The sequence below is a fragment of the Monopterus albus genome, unplaced genomic scaffold, assembly GCF_001952655.1.
Source record: "Monopterus albus unplaced genomic scaffold, M_albus_1.0 scaffold175.1, whole genome shotgun sequence".
Classification (NCBI taxonomy): Eukaryota; Metazoa; Chordata; class Actinopteri; order Synbranchiformes; family Synbranchidae; genus Monopterus; species Monopterus albus.
Window position 1 is genome coordinate 284,405 of NW_018128055.1, and position 17,791 is coordinate 302,195.

Sequence of the window (17,791 nt, forward strand, 5' to 3'; positions counted from 1 at the left end):
CTCATGAGTTACATATTCACCATATTTGCTCTTATATTTAACCCACCTGTTATGTTCATTTCTCAGGAACAGCAGTGATGTTCCTGGGTTCATTTTCCCATTACTAACCTTTTCAATCACTATTTAGTGCAATGGTGTTTTTTACCTCTCAGATTATAGTTCAATGAGGATAATACACTCGTTTTTCATTAAAAATGCATGTTAAAACTTTTTTTATTGTACATTGGAAAGACCTACATATAAAATTTTTACATGACATTGATTTTTTTTTATTTAATTTTACATTTTGAAATCTTTTTATGAAGTGATGTTGATAAATTAACATGAGACACCTCTTCTGTTCAGGGTCAAATTGACCTGAACAGTACCTTTGTAATATAAACATGCAGGGGGAGGCTGCAAATATGTGAAATGACCCATTTGCATTTCATATGTTGATTACACCTGTTAAGCCAAGCAGAAGAAGTTTCATACCAATAAAATACTTTTAACTATTGTTTTTAGATTTTTTTACTTTACAGTGGGTCAACCCACAACATAACAGGAAGGTTAATCTTGTGTTTTTAGCAGTGGTCACTTCTTCCTTGACCTTTTTCTGGCCATTTGACCTGACCTACATGTCCTGGTTAGTCATGCAGAATGATGATGACACAACTGAACATGTTTGCAGAAGCCACTTGTTTTCAACTTCTTTAGGCCTTTAACCCATTTTCATTCCTCCGCTCGTTGCCTCTCCACTGTCTCTTTTGTTTCTCCATCTCATCCTCTCTGCATGACACTATCATCTGTTACTCTCTCTGCTCACAGTCTCTTTCTCTCTCGAGGCCCCCGCTGAGTTTACAAATGCCCGTGATGGCCCCTAATCAATTAGAGCCAGTTTTCAAGGAGCACATGGGTTCATGTTGGTGAAGGCAGGAAATGGAGAAACAGTGGAATTTTTTGCATTAGATTAACATTAGCGATACAGTAAATATTGATCACATAGTTCTTGCTGATGTTATGATTCATGAGTTTTTTTCAATGCACAAATTTTCAATATGACTCTTTGTCTGTGAATTTTAATGATTAACTTTGCTGAGAGACCGACCAAGAATAAGTCAAGAATCTGACCCATACTAATTTATAGGTGTGTTTCATTGGAGCATTTCATTTTATTTAGATAAACACTGTAAATAAAGGTTCTTTCATTTCATTTCATTGCATGTTAAAAACTGTAAATACGACTGCAGTTTCCCTCTTCATTAAGCTGTGGACAATCTCTATGTTACATTTTGGAAACTTCACCTGAATGTGCAACCTTTGTGGCTGCTGCTGCATCATACTCACTGTAGGACAATCTGTTTACAATAGATACTGACTCTACACTGTATATTGTACTATGGACTGTGGACTGGTAAAAATTGTTTAACATATTGGCTGCCAGTTTTACATTCATCAATTTTGTACATAAACCCACAGTGAAGCCCTTGTTTTGCAGTTTAAACAACAGTAATTATGTCCCGCTGTGTCAATATGAGAGATACACTATGTTTTATGTAGATGAAGATTATTGCTTTAAGTGTCAGCCAAAGAACCTGGTGTAAAGAGTTCATATTTTGCACTGTTCTTACTTTAATACTTAGTTAAAAGTCATGTAGTATACCCCTGTAAACTGTGAGACTAGCCATTAAGTTGGTTCTGTATTTTTTTATGTTAATATGTGGTCTTCTCAGAATATAATGAGGTAACTTCCTTGCTTCTTGTAAGAAGTTGAACCACCTGAGCTGTTGACAGAAAGGACTCTTTTATATCATGTCTCATGTCTTATTTATTGAGTTCATTAAATTTGCACTGGCTTTTGTGCAGATAAAACACTTTGCTTTATATTCAGCTTGAGGGGGGAGTGTTAGTGTAAATAGCCCTGAGGGGAAGTCAGGAAATGACATGCAAAACACGTTCACACTGAATCCTATTCTCAAGACATAGTCATGAGTATGGTAGTGCAGCAAGGCCACTGTTCTCCACTGGGACCAGAACCCACATGATCCCCGTCATGTACATACAGTACATAAACATGACTAACAGAGCAGAGGTAACATTGGTGGGGATAGCATGGACATTTTCAGAGGACCATTCAAGACCAGTAACTTAGCAACAGCATCTTTATTTAGAGCCTCTGATGTCCTAGTGTGGGTCGTGGCTGTGCCAGTTGCCACTGGGGAGCGCGGGTGTGATGAGAGCACAGTGGCTCTGATGAATGTGGTTGGTGCTGTAGATAAATTAAAATGCAAGAAGTGAGCATGAAATGACAATAATGGTTTATCATGCCTGTCCTGAATGTACAGCTAAATTTTACCTAAATTTGGGAAATGTTACTGGTGCAACAGTGATACACAGTAACTGCAGTCTATGGGCTGTGATAAGTACCTTTCTCAAGTACTATACTCAAGTACATTTTTGCTTTACTGGACCTTTTATTTGTTTTATCCTTCTACCCCACTACATTTCTGATGCAAATATACTATTTACTCCAACATATTTATCTGACATTCGGTTATCAGATCAAGATTTTATACACAAATATAAAATATGCATTGCTATGGATTGACCAATGTATTTAACTGTATATACAGGTGTTTAAGTAAGCTCAGCCTGGACATGCAAATGCTGCTGAAATCGCAATTAATTTATAATAAAATTTTTGGTATATATGGATACATTTAACACTTTGAATTTGATAATTTAGCATAATCAGCATCCTTACTTTTTATATAAGTATGTAGGATTTTACTTCTACAGGAGTGTTATTCATTGTGGGATTGATACTTAAGTAAAATACCTCAATAGTCTGTCTGTGTGTGAGGGTCATTTAAAGGAAGAGGGCATCCATATGCCTATAAAAAAAATGAGTGAAATCTGCATCAGTAAACTGCCGCAGAGCTCGACTCCTCATCACCAGCCTCTGCTGTCACCTAGCTAAACCATTTCCCGTGGTTACTTATGCCAGCAGACTGGGGTCCATCAGTCAACACAAACTTTCCCAGGGAACCTGTTGTGTTCACTTCATGCATGTCTGCTTATTTGTATTCATCTGATGACTAGCATTTACAGCAGAGTGCTGCAAAGAAAGCCACAAGTAGTTCTGCCAAAATCTGTTTTGCTGAATTTGAACAAATCACCCACTGGAGGAGTGTTAGTTTTTTTTGTTCCTCTTACCAGTGACAACAGAGGATACCTCTGTGCTAAAGGTTAAGAGTTGTATCTCAAGCTACTGTATCGTACACCCATCCATCTGTCATGTTCATTTAATCTCTGTCGTTTAGGGATGTGCCGCGAGGAAACCTTCAATCCTGTAAGGACATACATTCCCTATGTCATACAAAAAGAAAAGGTGTGCATCTTTTCTGTTAGTTTAACTGCAGTTAAATAAGTCAGATTTAATTATGCAGACAGCACCAGTATAATCAGTTTTGCTCTGTTGATCCTCCTCTGACAAGCTGTTCAAGCAGAACGCCAAAGAAAATCTAACTTTAAAAACCAATGCCAGCATTTGCACAAAAAATATTTATTTCATATAAAGTTCCATCTGCTCTTGAGTGCTGCATTTATTACAGATAACCTTGAGATTAACACCTGTTACCTGCTTTTCAGTATTCCAGCTGACCATCCTCTGGTGGAGTCATGTAAAGTGTATTCAAATGTGGCATTCAGAGCTGGTACTGCCTGTTTCAAGTAGCTTTGCAGCAGCCATCAAATAGAAGGGCAGGGTAAAAGATATTCAGTTGAAAGTGGGGTTCTGCAGAAGTAGCTAACAAATACCCTGGAATATTACTGCAGTCATGAGAACTACCTGACCTGTGCAGACAATTTACCATCTCCTAAAAAAATCTTTAAAGATGAACTGAAATTAAGCACTCATTCTCTGGAAACACCACTGGTTAGTCCTGTTTCTGTGATCTGATGGGGTCGATGGACGGCGGCCGGTTGGTGAATGGGTGCCACTGGCCCTGGATGCTGGGGTTATCTGTGTGGAAAGGCTTGCGGATGCGAATGATGTCCAGGCCAGACTGATTAGTCAGTTTGGTCAAAAGCTCTGAAATCTGTGGAGACGTTTTGGACGTGATAATTTCTTCCCTCACGTTGCCATTTACTGCAGGAAAGGGAAAAGAGGAAATCATTAATAATGAGGTACACACTTTTCTGGGAAACTAATGTCACACTGTCAACAAGAACATATGATTCTGAGTGAGACTGTTTAACCAAGTCAGGTGAAACAACCAGAGACCTTAAAAAGGCAGTCTTTTACTGCCCCCTACAGTATCTACTTTACTTTTACTTTACCTTAGAATACTACTTCACTGTAGTTCACCTTTTGTGTTTCTCATGCATTTACTGAAAACCCACAGGGCTTAGAGTTGTCACACACTTTGTAAACAGTTCCTTTTTTATGTTTTAGCATGGCCACAGTATGTTTTTTTTAACAACTTGCTTCAGAAGCCTACTTAATAGTTTGATAATATCTAAAAAAGGAAGTATTTAATCATTTTCAATAAATCATTAAAAACCATAAATAAAACCCAAATGAGAATGCAGGAAAATAATAATTATGACTGGACAATAACCTTCAGTGCAATACCTGTAAATATACCTTGTACAGATTATACAGATCCCTACAGGTCTCTATTTTTATTCCTATTTATCTCATTCACAAAGAGCATTCCTTTATCTGCATTGTTTACTGTCTGTTTATACTGCTTATTTTGCATTGTTTGCATTGTTTGTTGCTTGTTAATACTGCTTATTATGTTATACTAGCCTTATGTTGGTTTACGGTTTATTTGCCCCTTGCATGGGGATATGTACATGCACATTGGGAGCCTATGTATCAGAGTTAAATTCCTCGTGTGTCCAACACACCTGGCCAATAAAGCTGATTCTGATTCTGATTCTAATGCAATGCATAATAAATTGGTAATAGCTAATGATGAAAAAAAATAGTGTTTAGTCAGGTTTCCTGTTAAAACACAAGATCATGGACACTTACAGTACTCTGCAACTATTTTGGGAATCCTGCAGGACTGAGGAGACACATACACCACAGTTCCAGGGTTGTTCTTGGCATAATCCACCACTCCTTCTTCAACAAACTCCCTGAAAAAGAAGAAGGCAACAACAACAATTCGGTGTTGTTAGTGGCAACCAAGAATATGTAATGTTGCTTTTGGTAGGTTGAACCAATAATTATTTTCATTATTCAGCATGGTGCAATGCAACTAATCCCATTTACTTATGTTTTTGACTTGCCATATGTACAATTTAGAACAATTATGAGCCATTTTCTTAAGTATTACTGTTTTCTGCTGCTTTATATTTCAAATCTACTACATTTCAGAGCAAATTACTGTACTTTTTTACTGCACTACGTTTATGTGACAGCTAAAATTAATACTTTTAAACAAAATATTTCACATACAAAACATATGATCAACACATAAAATGACTACAGACAGCCACAAATCAACCATCTACAACATAAAAGTGCTGCAAACATATTTATGTATTAGTAATAATAAATAACTAATATGTAATAATTAGGGCTGCAACTGCTGATTATTTTCATTATCAATCTGCTCATATACTGTATGGTTGAATAATAATCTGGTCAATAAAATGTAAGAAAAATGTGACCATTAGAATTTCTGAAACACCTTCATGTTGTTTATTGAATTTATTTAGTTGTAGCTCTAATGTCAATAGCACTGAGTGGACAAATATTAGTTACAATATGCATCAACACACCACAGCCCTTTATAGACTAGACAGCATCCATTCAACATGCGCTCTTTTTTTTTTACCTGGCTCCCAACGAGCTCTGTGCGTTTTTAGAGAAGATGATGGAAATTCGTTTTAGCTGGCAGACATAGCGACCGACACCGTTCTGGAGAACACTTTGCAAGAAGCGACTGGGTGTCCCTCTGGATGTCATCGTTTAACCGTCGTTTAATGGTTAGGCTGTAAACTGTAGATCACAAACCTCTTTTTTTCTTTAATTCCAAACAGCTAAAATCACAAATCAACTTGCCAAATTCGTTAAATTGCAACAGCATTCATAGAGGACGACTTCACGAGCAGCAGTCCGTCCAGTTTTTGTTCCGGGGTGAAACATATAACTGACACAACAGAAAATCAAAAATAAGACTTCATCATAAGATTTCTGAAGTCAGCAAATAAAAATGCCGAATGTTATTTTACGTCACATAAATTTTTTTACAATCCTGTAAAACGTGTATATAAAAGAGCGTTAACATTTGTAATTCGGTACCTTTCACTCTATGTTTCTTACAAACTTGTTTTGAAGATGCACCGAAAAGCCCGGGTAGCAGATGAGCATGTGGACAGAAAACAAAGCTAGTAAGCAGGTTTTTTTGCGTGTTTGTTCATTTATTAAACTGCATTTATTTCCAATTAAGGGTTTCATGCATATTTAGTTTAATTGTGTTTTATAGCCAATGTCCGTTTAATAAAAGTAATGACGATTTTATGCCTGGCTCTCTGACCTCTCAGTAGCTAAGAGTTAGGTCACTCAAGACATCCTTGTAACTTTGCTTGTACGCTGATGTTGTTTTTCAGATTTTCCGTGTCTCGTTGCAGGGTCAGTGTCCTAACCACGTAACTAATGTGGAGGAGCTTGCTGCTGAAGGGTACCACCTGTCTCTTGCAGGTGGTAGACCCCAGGTTTCTCCACCAAAGGCATTTTTCATCCTTGTGTTTGAGACTTGTCACTCAGAGGCTCACTCACAGGCCTCCTGATGTTTCATATGGCCTGAGGCTTAGGTGTGCAGGCTATTTATTGAAATGCAGAGGGACAAGGGCTTATAAGAAGGATGCAAAATCTACTGTGGAGTTTCCTGTGAGTCCCATCACAGTCACAGACATCAAACAGTATCTGCGCTCCAAAGATATTCCCTTCCACGATGGATACAGCTGCCTCCACATCCCGAGCATCTTTGTTGGTTCGTCTGACAGGAATCATAGCTTCTCCTTGTTCATTGACAAAACCACCGGCCAGTTTCTGTGTAAAGACACGCTAGTGGAAGGTAGCTGGGAGGACCTCCAAGACTGCCTGGAGGTGATGCAGAAGGATGAGCAGGACTTCCTGAGCCCTCACGTGCTGCTGGGATATTCAGAGAGTGTGGAGGAGCAGGAGGAGAGGGAGCGGGAGCTGAGGGAGGTGCAGAGGATCTGGTCCAGCTCAGTGCCCCTCACTGACCTGCCTGAGGATGAGGCTCAGCTGATTAAAACCATGTTCCAGGTGGGTGTGAATTAGTGAGAGATATGTTGGTGATTGAGGTTTTGGATGTTGCATTTGTTTATGTCACTTACATTTTATTAAATTTTTTTATATCAGTCAGAACAACAACAGACGCCAGCACCATCACATGCACTATAGGAGGCCAGTAAATCCATATATAGTTCAACATAATGAGCTTATACTTATCAATGAAGGAAAACAGGTGAAGAATAAACCAATCTTTCTTTTCCAGAAACTGTTTGGTGATTTGCTCATGTAAATACACAGAAATAATAAATCATTCATCTTAAATTTAGGGCAAATTAGTTGTAAGATTTTAAAACAGGAAATACTGGAATATCTCCAGAATTTTCTTCCCCTGAATGACATTGTTTACAAATGTTTTGTTTCAGATCACAAAGGTCTCTAATGCAACCCTTAAGAAGTTTGGTGTGAGACTCTTCAAGCCAACCAAGAGTTTGGTATTCCCCTGGTTTGGTGGACCTGAATCATCTTTAAAGGGGGTGAAGCTTCTCTCTGCACAACCCACAGACACTGAGAAAGTCAGATATAATGAAGCTACAGTGCCAAAGTGTAGTTCTTACTACAACCTGTTTGGCATCCCCTTGGTGGGCCGTATGGACTCGGAGGTGGTGCTGACTGGCCATGAGCTGGACACTCTGGCTGTGAGTCAGGCCACAGGACTTCCCAGTGTTGCTCTCCCACGTGGAGTCAGCTGCCTCCCTCCGATCCTGCTACCTTACCTGGAGCAGTTCAAGCGGGTGACACTGTGGCTGGGTAGTGACATCCTCTCCTGGGAGGCATCAAAGATCTTTTCCCGCAAGCTGGGACTGAAGCGCTGCTCGCTAGTGCGACCTGGGGAGTACCGGCCGTGTCCCATGGAGGCGCTGGCTCAGGGCAAGAACTTAAGTCGCATCATTAAGGCCTCTATCCCAGCATCCCATAAGTCCATTGTGTCCTTCAAGCAGCTCAGAGAGGACGTGTATGGGGAGCTGATGAACAAAGAACAGGTGGCTGGAGTGAAGTGGGCGAGGTTTCCAGAGCTCAACAGGATCTTAAAGGGGCATCGCAAGGGGGAACTGACTGTTTTCACAGGTATTAGGAAACATGTTTAAACAACCAAGCAGTCATTTCTTTTTTGTCTTTTTCAAGTACACAACTAAAAATATAGTCCTGGTTTGTAATCACAAAGGTGTCGTACGTAGTAACAAACCCTCAGAGACTTATGACCCAACTTTGCAGCTGCTTTCAGCTCTATGGAGTGTTTAGCATCATTCAGGTTATTGTTTTAGTGACACACTACCTGAAGCTTACCTACTCGTCAGCAACTGACAAATATGCCACCTAGATGGTGAAAAGTATAATTATGGGGTTGTTGTGTTTTTAGCTTGTTTAAATACAACCAAGCGCTCAAAAAACAATTAATCCAGTGTTAAAACTTACTGTTGTTATTGACAATCAGTTCTTAGATAATATCAGGTTCCAGTAAGGTGTTTTGAAGTTAGGTGTTTGGTTGCTGTCTTTATTTAAATACAGATCACAGATCAAAAAGTGCAGGCCATAAAGAATAAAACATGCATGCACAGGGGCCCAAGGTTTATTTTTAATGCTGAATAGATATGAGGCAGGAAGAATGGGCTGTCTACCACATCTTTTAGACAGTTCAAGTTTGAATATGATGTCTAAACACTGGAAAATGCCAGTGTGTGTTTCCTTATCTTATCACTCTGCACAGTTTACAATCAAATATCTACATCACATTAATATATCCATTCATGTTTTTTATTATTAGGTCCTACAGGCAGTGGGAAGACCACCTTCATCAGTGAGCTAGCCCTGGACCTTTGTATGCAGGGCGTCAACACATTATGGGGCAGCTTTGAGATCAACAACGTGCGTCTGGCTAAAATCATGCTGACACAGTTTGCCATGCAGAGGCTGGAGGAGAATCTGGAGCAGTACGACTTCTGGGCAGACAAGTTTGAAGAGCTGCCGCTCTACTTCATGACTTTCCACGGGCAGCAGAACATCAAGTAAGTTGTACTTGGATGGTTACAGCCTTCTTTCTTTTTACCCCCAGCCAGCATGATATAATTCTCATTTTTAGTGGTTGTCAGGCAAAAACAAAACATCTGGTAATTGAAGTGGATTATTTCGACACTAGCTGTAAGAATATGTCAGCACTTTATTTAAATGTTTTTGATGCTTTAGGAAATGTAAGCTAAACTAAGTGCCAGTATTTCCTGCTTTATCCTGTGTTTTATCTTTTTAAACTGAATATCTTTGGATTTTTGACTGTTGGTTGGACACAGCGAGACATTTGAAGAATGATTAATAGAGACTTAACTAATCAATAGACATTATTTGATTATGAAAGTAATCATTAAATGCAACCTTAAAGCTAAAATAGCAGTTTGAAATACTCAGAAGCTTTGCTATGTTTACTATATTTACTATATCTTCTTGCACAAATTGCTATTATGATTTGCCTTGCTATTTTTAATTGTACATATGGCAGCACATATATACGGTAGTTTATTTTCTATGTATGCATACATGTGTCTATATTTCAACTTTTTTAATATCCTAGTGGTTGTTTATATATTGTATGGTCTGTGTTTTCTGTCGCAGCCTTCACTATGGGTCTGAGAGAAACGTAATTTCATTCCTCTGTATGTCTTGTTAATGTAGTAGAATTGACAATAAAATTGACTTGACTCTATATTAAGAGGAATGTATTAGGTCTGTGAGCTTAATTTGTATGAACATTAATCAACAGGTTAAAAATGATTTAAAAAATGACAAAGAGTAGCTCATTGTCTCCATATTGATGTGTTTGAAGGGTTAATATGAGTATCTTCTCTGACCTTTCTTTGACCTTTTGTTTAGGGCAGTCCTGGACACTATGCAACATGCTGTCTACCTCTATGATATCAACCATGTTATCATTGACAACCTGCAGTTCATGATGGGGCAGGAGAACCTCTTGGTAGACAAGTGAGTTTAGCAGTGACAAACAGGAAGATAAAAATGGTTTTGTGTGGTTTGAGATAAAGATAACAATGAAACAGCCTGTTTTGAATGCAGCTCAAATCTTGGTTCAGTTACTGGAACAATTATGGCTTCATCAGGGACAGATTAAATGTTTTCTGTAATCCAGGTTTGCCGTCCAGGACCACATTGTCGGGGCGTTCAGGAAGTTTGCCACCAACAGCAGCTGCCATGTCACTCTGATCATTCACCCCAGGAAAGAGGAGGATGACCGAGAGCTGCAAACAGCATCTATCTTTGGTTCTGCTAAGGTAGCACACGGAAATGTTTTTTGTTTTTAAGAAACACTGCTGCAACATGCGTGTATTTGTCATTAGTGCTGATGAAAAGTTGCTACTACAAAATAAGCAGCAAACGACTAAACATGTAGCTGCTTGAATAAATAGTCCTCTTTACTGGGGCTCAAATCTTAATTTTAGAGCATCATTCACGTCTGTAGCATCAAATGTCAAAAGTTTTAGATAAAAGATTTTATATAGACAAAGATCTGCCATGGCTGAATTATATTTAGACCAAATTAAACACTAAATCATTTGAGAAGTTTACTTTAAAAAAAATATAAGAAGGAGTTTTTGTTCAAAAGCCATGTTTGTTTTGGCATTAGTGTGTGAAACTTGGGTATCGTTTTTGCACCGATAACAAAATGTATTGACCGCTAACCCTCTCATAGGCCAGCCAAGAAGCCGACAACGTCCTCATTCTGCAGGAGAAGAAGCTTGTGACGTGTCCTGGCCGCAGATCCCTGCAGGTGACCAAGAACCGTTTTGACGGAGACGTGGGTATCTTCCCTCTGGATTTCATCAAATCCTCGCTCACCTTCTCAGCCCCCATCAAGGGAAAACACAAGCTGAGGAAGGTCCCCACCAAGCCAGAGAATGAGGAAATTGAGGGGGACAAGGCGGCGGTGGTGGCAAAGGAGAGTGAAAAGGCAGAGAAAGCTAACAAAAAAACAAAGACTCCACGAGATGTTAAGAATCCTGCATCTGGAAATGAAACCACCCCAAATAATAACAATAAGTGTAAAGCATAGGCAGGATTGGTAATTTCTGTGTTGATGGTGGGTCTGTTTTACTTCCTCAGCATTTGAAGGTTAAAGCTGATCAGATTCAAAGCTCGATGTTAGACCATTTATCATCCATAGAGTGACATAGGGAATGATGTTTTTAATTATGGAGTGAAGTATGGAACCAGAATGTGAAATAACGATGGTAAAGTGTTACCATACTTTTATACAGTTTATAAAGCTTTTCTGTGTGGGTACTACTGTATAAAAAGACTTAATTCTCTACTAAAAGTATTGATAAAATTCCGTTAAACCCATTCTTTCGTTTCAGACAATACTGGGAAAAGAGCTGCTGTCTTCGTGGTAAAGTTTAGTATTTCCTGGTAAACACTTATCACACTGTCAGCTTTCAGGATGATATAAACACTCTCACATTGGCCTAGTGTGCCCTCTACTGACTTTTTTACAGTGTTGATTTATTCAATGAGCTGTTTTTTTTTTTTTTATAAAATGCCTGTCATGCAGCTTTTTTGTTTTCCTTTGTGGTCAGCAGAGGGCAGTGTGTGCTTTATAACCGCTCAGTTCACTCAAGAGAAAGGTTGATCTGGAGATCAGATTCTGGGGGTGGCCACCTCCTGGATCCACCCATGATTGTATGATGACTTTTCCTATAAATCAGACTGGCGATTTGCAAGAACATCAAAGATCTTTGGCCTCCTCATGTGAGTATTAGTGCCTTTATGATAATGAAGTGGGGTCAGATTTCACATGGTGATGAGGTTGTGTACATTTTCATGCACCTGACCAATGCTTTCTCTGTAGTGTGAGACTGAGCCCTTCCCAGCACCACTGTCCGCAATCCATTATTTAGACCGAGTGACTTTTAATAAATGCTAACCCAGTTTTAAAACATCTTCATATTAATATTTAATGGGTAAATCAAGTGCCCTGCCTCTGCACTGGTGTCGGTTTACATGTGAATCAGCAGCTTTCCAAAGTGGGGAAGTCTGCGTTGTGCTGTACTGCAGGATGTACCAGTGGTGTCAGATTTCATCGGCATGGAGCCACATACGTTTCAGATTTATGATATAAAAGGAACAGTTCAGCCTGGGAATATGAAAGTGCCTGTGTTTTATATCAGGGCCTGTGGTCCTAGCATCCATACTGAGTAAAATCTGCTTCACATTGAGAGTAACGCTCATTATAAACTCATTGAAGAACTTTGCGATTTGAGAATCTCATCAAGATGCTCTTGGACTCTTGTTTTATCAAGCCCATAACATGAGGTAGACACATGAATCAGTGATGACTGCCATACAGCTCTTTGCTGGCTCTATCTTCAACAGACCAGTCCAAGGAAGCTCCAGGCACCAGGCTCACTTTACACATGGTATGCGAACCCCTGAGCTCCTTGGATAGCTGAGCCTGTAGAATATTGTTGTAAGCTGTAGGAATAGTTCCTGTGTATGTTTGACTGGTGTAAATCACTGTAGATGAGACAGCAAGCAGGTTACAGTTCCTGGACAGATGTGGTGACCCCTGTGTTTTTGTTCCCAACCTCTTCTCTCATTTCTTCTTTTCTAAACCTTCCTGTAGTGCTTGATGTTTTCATGTGAATGTTTTACTGCTGTGTAAGTGCACACTGTTTCCCATAATGACTCCAGTCTGTGTGCTGGATGGGTCTGGGTGTCCTCTTAACTGTGTGGGTGGGGGCTCTGAATGGAGCTCTTTGTGCTTTAAGTCTTTGCTGCACCCAGATGATGGCGGTGCTGTCACCTGCCAGCTCCTTAACAAAGGTGAAAACACACAAAAATTGAAATGAGTGTGACACTAATGCATTCAGATGGACAGCTGCACAGAACTTTTATACTCTGTCAGCAACTCTTATAGTACTGCTGACCTTCATCCAAGTAACCTTTCAAAGATTACAGCTCAAGTTTTTATATTTACTTTCATAGTAAACAGTTGGTGAAAACATAACTAGATTAAACCTCTGTGTATATGAGGCTACAGAATGGATTGTATCCTTCTGTTTTGAATATCTTGTACTGATCAGAGCTTTGCATGCTTATACAAATAGCTGCCATCTGTAAAGGAAAGGAGATGAAACAACCAGCACTTAAAGATGAAAGAAACAAATTGTGCAGAGACCAAAATAATTCCACTCTATCAAAATGGTACAACATATGAGGGAGATAATCAAATGAGGCTAATAATAGATTTTTCAGATGCTTTCATAAAGTGTAACCTACAATCCACAGGAAATATTGTGATCAGTGAGTTTTAGACACAGATCTGCTCCATAAACTATTATTATAATAAAAAGTATTATATCAGCCAGTGAAAAATGAATTCAAGGCCCCAGCACTGCTGATGGTGGGATGCATGCATGGCTCTTTGCACCATTAGCTGCTTTTTATTAAGCCGACTATTTGACCAAATCTGTTAACTTCAAGACCTTCAGTCAGAGTTAATTAGCCGGGGGCTTTGGTACTGCAGAGGGACTTTACTTCAAGTCCCAGATGGGATCATAGTCAGAGGATTTTCAGCTGATTTACTGAGTTTCATCTTGGACATGGTGACAAGGAAGTGTTGGATTGATTAGAGCAATGTCAGTTCAGAAAATATGAGAACAATTACAGCATTTTGGAGGAAATCAGCGACACTGAGGCCACAGTAGAAAGGATCTTTATAATTGGTTAAATTTCTTCTTTCACAAATACACTTATTTGTTTTGTTGCTGAGCATTAAATGAGAAGATCGACACCACATTCATGTTTGGATGCTCAATATGAAGCTACAACCAGGAAACAGTTAGCTTAGCTTAGCATAAACTCTGACAACAAGGGAAACAGCTAGAGTGGCCTTGTCCAAAGGAAACAAAATGCACCTATCAGCACCACTAATTAACATGTTTCAGTAGGTTAATCCACACAAAAACCAAAGTGTAAAAGTTGTTGGCAGCATCAGTTCAAATAGTCTAAGGTAACTGTCATTCACTGAAGTTAAGTCCATTGTGAGACTATACTAAATATTCTGGCTCTCATTTTGTCCTGCCTGATCAACCCCAATTTCAAAGGCTTAAAGACACAATGAGAATATTATTTGACCCAGACTGACATTAAAATAGAAAGTGTGACAGAACACTGAGTACATGCAGAGGCACATTGAGTATGTAGAGCAGCAGTGTCTGTCAAAATGGGAACCTGGGAACCAGGATTTCTACCAGGATCACTGCACAGTTCCTGAATAGGATACAATGACTGTCATATCAATCAGCCAGAGCTGTTCATAAATAACATCATTCCAACATAGCAACATAAAGTGCACCCTTATTTGTCATGGACAGTTTGCAGGACTCAGGTTGCCAAGCACATGTCGCTTATGCTTGATTTAAGACCATTTTCTGTCCGTTTTGGTCAAGTGCAGTAAAATACAGACCAACAAATGTGATGGAAATAGTTTTTGCAGTCTATTGAATATCCCTCTCATACTCTGTATGAAATGATTACATATTTTAACAAAGCTCCTCGGTTACAGAAGGACATTTGATAATGATGATCAATGTGAGTACACTGTTCAGTAAATACCCAAACATTTCCCTTGGCACATGCTTGATGTTGAGATTTGATGGCTGAGGGACTCTGGCACCTCACAGCACCACTCAATTACAACAAACAAGGTTGAGTTCCTGCAGAATACAATAATGCAAAGCTAGCATAGAACCATGCCAAAAATGTTAATACTCATATCAAGTCATATGTTCTGACTATGAATTTGGAACGATTGTAACTGAACCCACAGAAATAATTCATTAATCACTCACGCACAACATCTGTCTTTTGGAGATTAGTCAAGACAGGAAGGGACACATGCAGGCCGTTACTGAGTCCTTTGTCACTATAACACATATGGAAAAATTATTCATAATAATCTGGTCCTGGATTAAGAAAGGCATATGCTCCCTTCAGCACAAGGACAAACTCTTTAATGTGAGTGGCTTAATAGCATTACTGGCTTTGCAGCTTCCATGGAGATACAGTTTATAGCTCCACACAGCTGCTGTCCATTAAGATAGTCATTAAATCACAGACATTGTTTTGTGCACTCTCTTTTCTTTTTTACAGTCTCTGATCACTTGTGTTTCCTGCCCTGGATGAGTTTGTCATAGTGATGATGCCTTGTTCCCAGTTTGCTGCAATTATTTTGGTGAGTAAAATGTTATTGCAACAGAATGAAATAATGGCCAAGAAGGACCCATGTTTTAATACACCAGAATTACTATCCTTCACAGCATTTTAAAAAATGGCTGTTTTTGATTAAGAAATATGCACTTTCCTTTTATTTAGCTTGTGGTGTCTACTGGTCTCCATATTAACCATCTAATACAGAATCAGTGGGCTTGGAGACAGGTCAGTGAGTTCAAGCACATGATACATGGTTTTGTTTTTTCTTCTCCCAACAACAGGAGAAGTAAAACTGTCTGGCTTTAGGTACAAACAGGTCATTCCCCTTGTTTCCCCTAATTGCTGTCCATCCAGTTTCTTTAATTAAACTATTTTTCTCCATGCTGAGCATTGTTTTTTGTTAGATACTATTAGACTGGGAATTTTGAATATGGGTGTTTACTTACTTCTTTTCATTTTTATAGATCATTTTATCTTGTGGGCAGTAAGATTTCTAGTGGTTTTATTGTTTTTCTAACAAACAAAGCACTGTAATTAAAGTAATTCTAGCAAAGAAAGATATGGGGGTCCATGCACAAAGAGACACAAGCAGAGAGAGGTTGGTGTGTACTTTATTGAAAATTCTGTACATCATGTAAATTAAATGGAAAGTGCACAAAAGGGAATATAAAGTACAGGAAAACCTTAACAAATGTTTCTTTCCTGGCTTCCCCTGCAAATATGCTAAATGTAGCATGATGGAAACGACTGCAGTTTCACATTCAGGAAATGAATTTTCAAATGGCAGAGATCTAGGGTCTGTTTCTGAGTGGAAAGAGTTGCAGCTTCACTGTCCAAATACTTTTCACCAATTTTCTCCATCCGGCAGGTTTCTGCATAAAACAAGTTCACACACATAATTGCAAATGGGCTGTCTGCTTTGGGTAGTGATAGGCATCTTGGGCATGCACACAATGTCCGGACTCAGAGGTTTGATTTGGGCAGTCATTATGAACAGACATGCTGCATTCAACCCAAACACAATTATCAGTTACTGTAACAGTGCTTCTCAGATTCTCTAGTGGCCAGATCAGCTAACATTTGCTAAATAAATAAATGCAATAATAAAAGATGACACAATAATTCACCAATAATTACAATTCACTAATATGATACATTATACACATGTAAATTGATGTGCCATTCTGCATAATGAGTAGTTTTTACTTTTGGTACTTTGATGGTAATACGTTTACTTACATGCTTTACTTTGTACTTTTACTTAAGGAAATTTTTGATTACAGGACTTTTACTTGCAATAGAGTATTTTTACACTACGTTATTGCTACTTTTTACTTTTATTTAAGTAAAGAATCTGACTACTTCCTTCACCACTGGCGGACTATCTTATTTTGAAAACCCTAGCCGGATGTAGCCATTACAATTCTTGCTAACTTAGTGGTGGTCGGTAAAACCCCGAACCAAACATGAGCAGTATCTGCCCTCTCTTCGCGCAATAACAAACGCGCTTTCGACGAAAAGAAGAGACGCTGGAGAGCGAAGGAAGTAAACTTGACATGTAGTTTTGTCAGTGTAGACCTAGGTAAAGTCACGAGTTCGTGGATAAGACGGTTAAAAAGGAGGAAAACCTTCGTCGCAAAAAGATTTTCGCAGTAGACTTTACAGAGCAAAGCGGCTGCCCCGGACTGTCCACTCCAACGTGCATGGTGGGATTTTACTAGATTTCTACTTTACCTAACTTAAAAACAATAATATAATGGGTGTATAAATGAGTTTTATAAACGCTGTAGCTGTAGAAATGGATGTGTTCTGTTTTTGCTTTTGTATGCTTATGGTTACTTGAAAGTTAACGTATGCTATGAAAACCAACTATCCCTTCCTACAGTGTAGATCCAAACTCGTTTCCTGCCAAGTTCAGACCTTAAATCCTTAGCTTCCTTTTCGCCCATCTCCCCTAAACATGCTTCTTTTATCTTTCTGCTTTTGGCTAATGGATGCTTGTTGGAGTGCGTGTTGTTGTGTATTGTTCTCCATGTTGGAGCCTTTGCATCAACACCGATCACTGTTCGTTTCAGGTGCGTTATTTTTCCGCTCCACGTCAGTTGAAGTGTTGGTTAGCTGCACTGCTGTTTGTTAAAGCTGGATATGGCAAAGAAAGTCCTTACACTTCACTAGCATCATTTGGGATTTGAAATCTAGGTCTGTTCCATAGACAGTGAGGGGTGCTGACTTTGTGGAAGCAGAAAATGAGTTGAAAAT

The 17,791-nt window shown here is 39.0% G+C and overlaps 3 protein-coding genes across 5 annotated transcripts in view; 2 read left to right on the forward strand and 1 right to left on the reverse strand.

Annotated features, from left to right (window-relative positions):
• Window positions 1-3,531: 3,531 nt before the first annotated feature.
• Window positions 3,532-6,128, reverse strand: mrpl43 (mitochondrial ribosomal protein L43). Its single transcript, XM_020616573.1, has 3 exons — window positions 5,835-6,128; window positions 5,024-5,130; window positions 3,532-4,129 (listed from the first exon to the last, which is right to left on the reverse strand). Exons 1-3 carry the CDS (start codon window positions 5,963-5,965, stop codon window positions 3,918-3,920), a joined length of 450 nt encoding a protein of 149 aa, XP_020472229.1. The 5' UTR covers window positions 5,966-6,128; the 3' UTR covers window positions 3,532-3,917.
• Window positions 6,129-6,220: 92 nt separating this feature from the next.
• twnk (twinkle mtDNA helicase) lies at window positions 6,221-14,453 on the forward strand. 2 transcript variants are annotated; one of them, XM_020616572.1, is made up of 7 exons: window positions 6,221-6,390; window positions 6,610-7,291; window positions 7,684-8,386; window positions 9,084-9,324; window positions 10,181-10,288; window positions 10,452-10,593; window positions 11,013-14,453. In XM_020616572.1, the coding sequence occupies exons 2-7, from the start codon at window positions 6,656-6,658 to the stop codon at window positions 11,370-11,372; spliced, it is 2,190 nt and encodes a 729-aa protein (XP_020472228.1). In that variant the 5' UTR covers window positions 6,221-6,390; window positions 6,610-6,655; the 3' UTR covers window positions 11,373-14,453. The 2 variants fall into 2 exon arrangements, with proteins under 2 accessions (XP_020472228.1, XP_020472227.1); XM_020616571.1 differs by having other exon boundaries at window positions 6,631-7,291.
• Window positions 14,454-15,429: 976 nt separating this feature from the next.
• Window positions 15,430-17,791, forward strand: part of LOC109969567 (leucine zipper putative tumor suppressor 2 homolog) — a 32,436-nt gene continuing 30,074 nt past the window's right edge. Inside the window, exon 1 of one of the 2 annotated variants that reach the window (XM_020616547.1) lies at window positions 15,430-15,554. The gene's annotated coding sequence lies outside the window, so the exon portion shown is untranslated. Of the gene's footprint in view, window positions 15,555-16,938; window positions 17,239-17,791 lie in introns of those variants that run through there. The other variant, XM_020616545.1, reaches the window with a different exon arrangement.

Coding starts and splice junctions, on each gene's coding strand:
- mrpl43 (XM_020616573.1), bottom strand. CDS start 5,965: ATGACATCCAGAGGGACACCCAGTCGCTTCTTGCAAAGTGTTCTCCAG. Junction 5,131..5,834: donor CAGAGCTCGTTGGGAGCCAG/GTAAAAAAAAAA, acceptor CTTCTTTTTCAG/GGAGTTTGTTGAAGAAGGAG. Junction 4,130..5,023: donor CAAAATAGTTGCAGAGTACT/GTAAGTGTCCAT, acceptor CCTTTCCTGCAG/TAAATGGCAACGTGAGGGAA.
- twnk (XM_020616572.1), top strand. CDS start 6,656: ATGTGGAGGAGCTTGCTGCTGAAGGGTACCACCTGTCTCTTGCAGGTG. Junction 8,387..9,083: donor GGAACTGACTGTTTTCACAG/GTATTAGGAAAC, acceptor TTTTATTATTAG/GTCCTACAGGCAGTGGGAAG. Junction 10,289..10,451: donor GAGAACCTCTTGGTAGACAA/GTGAGTTTAGCA, acceptor TCTGTAATCCAG/GTTTGCCGTCCAGGACCACA.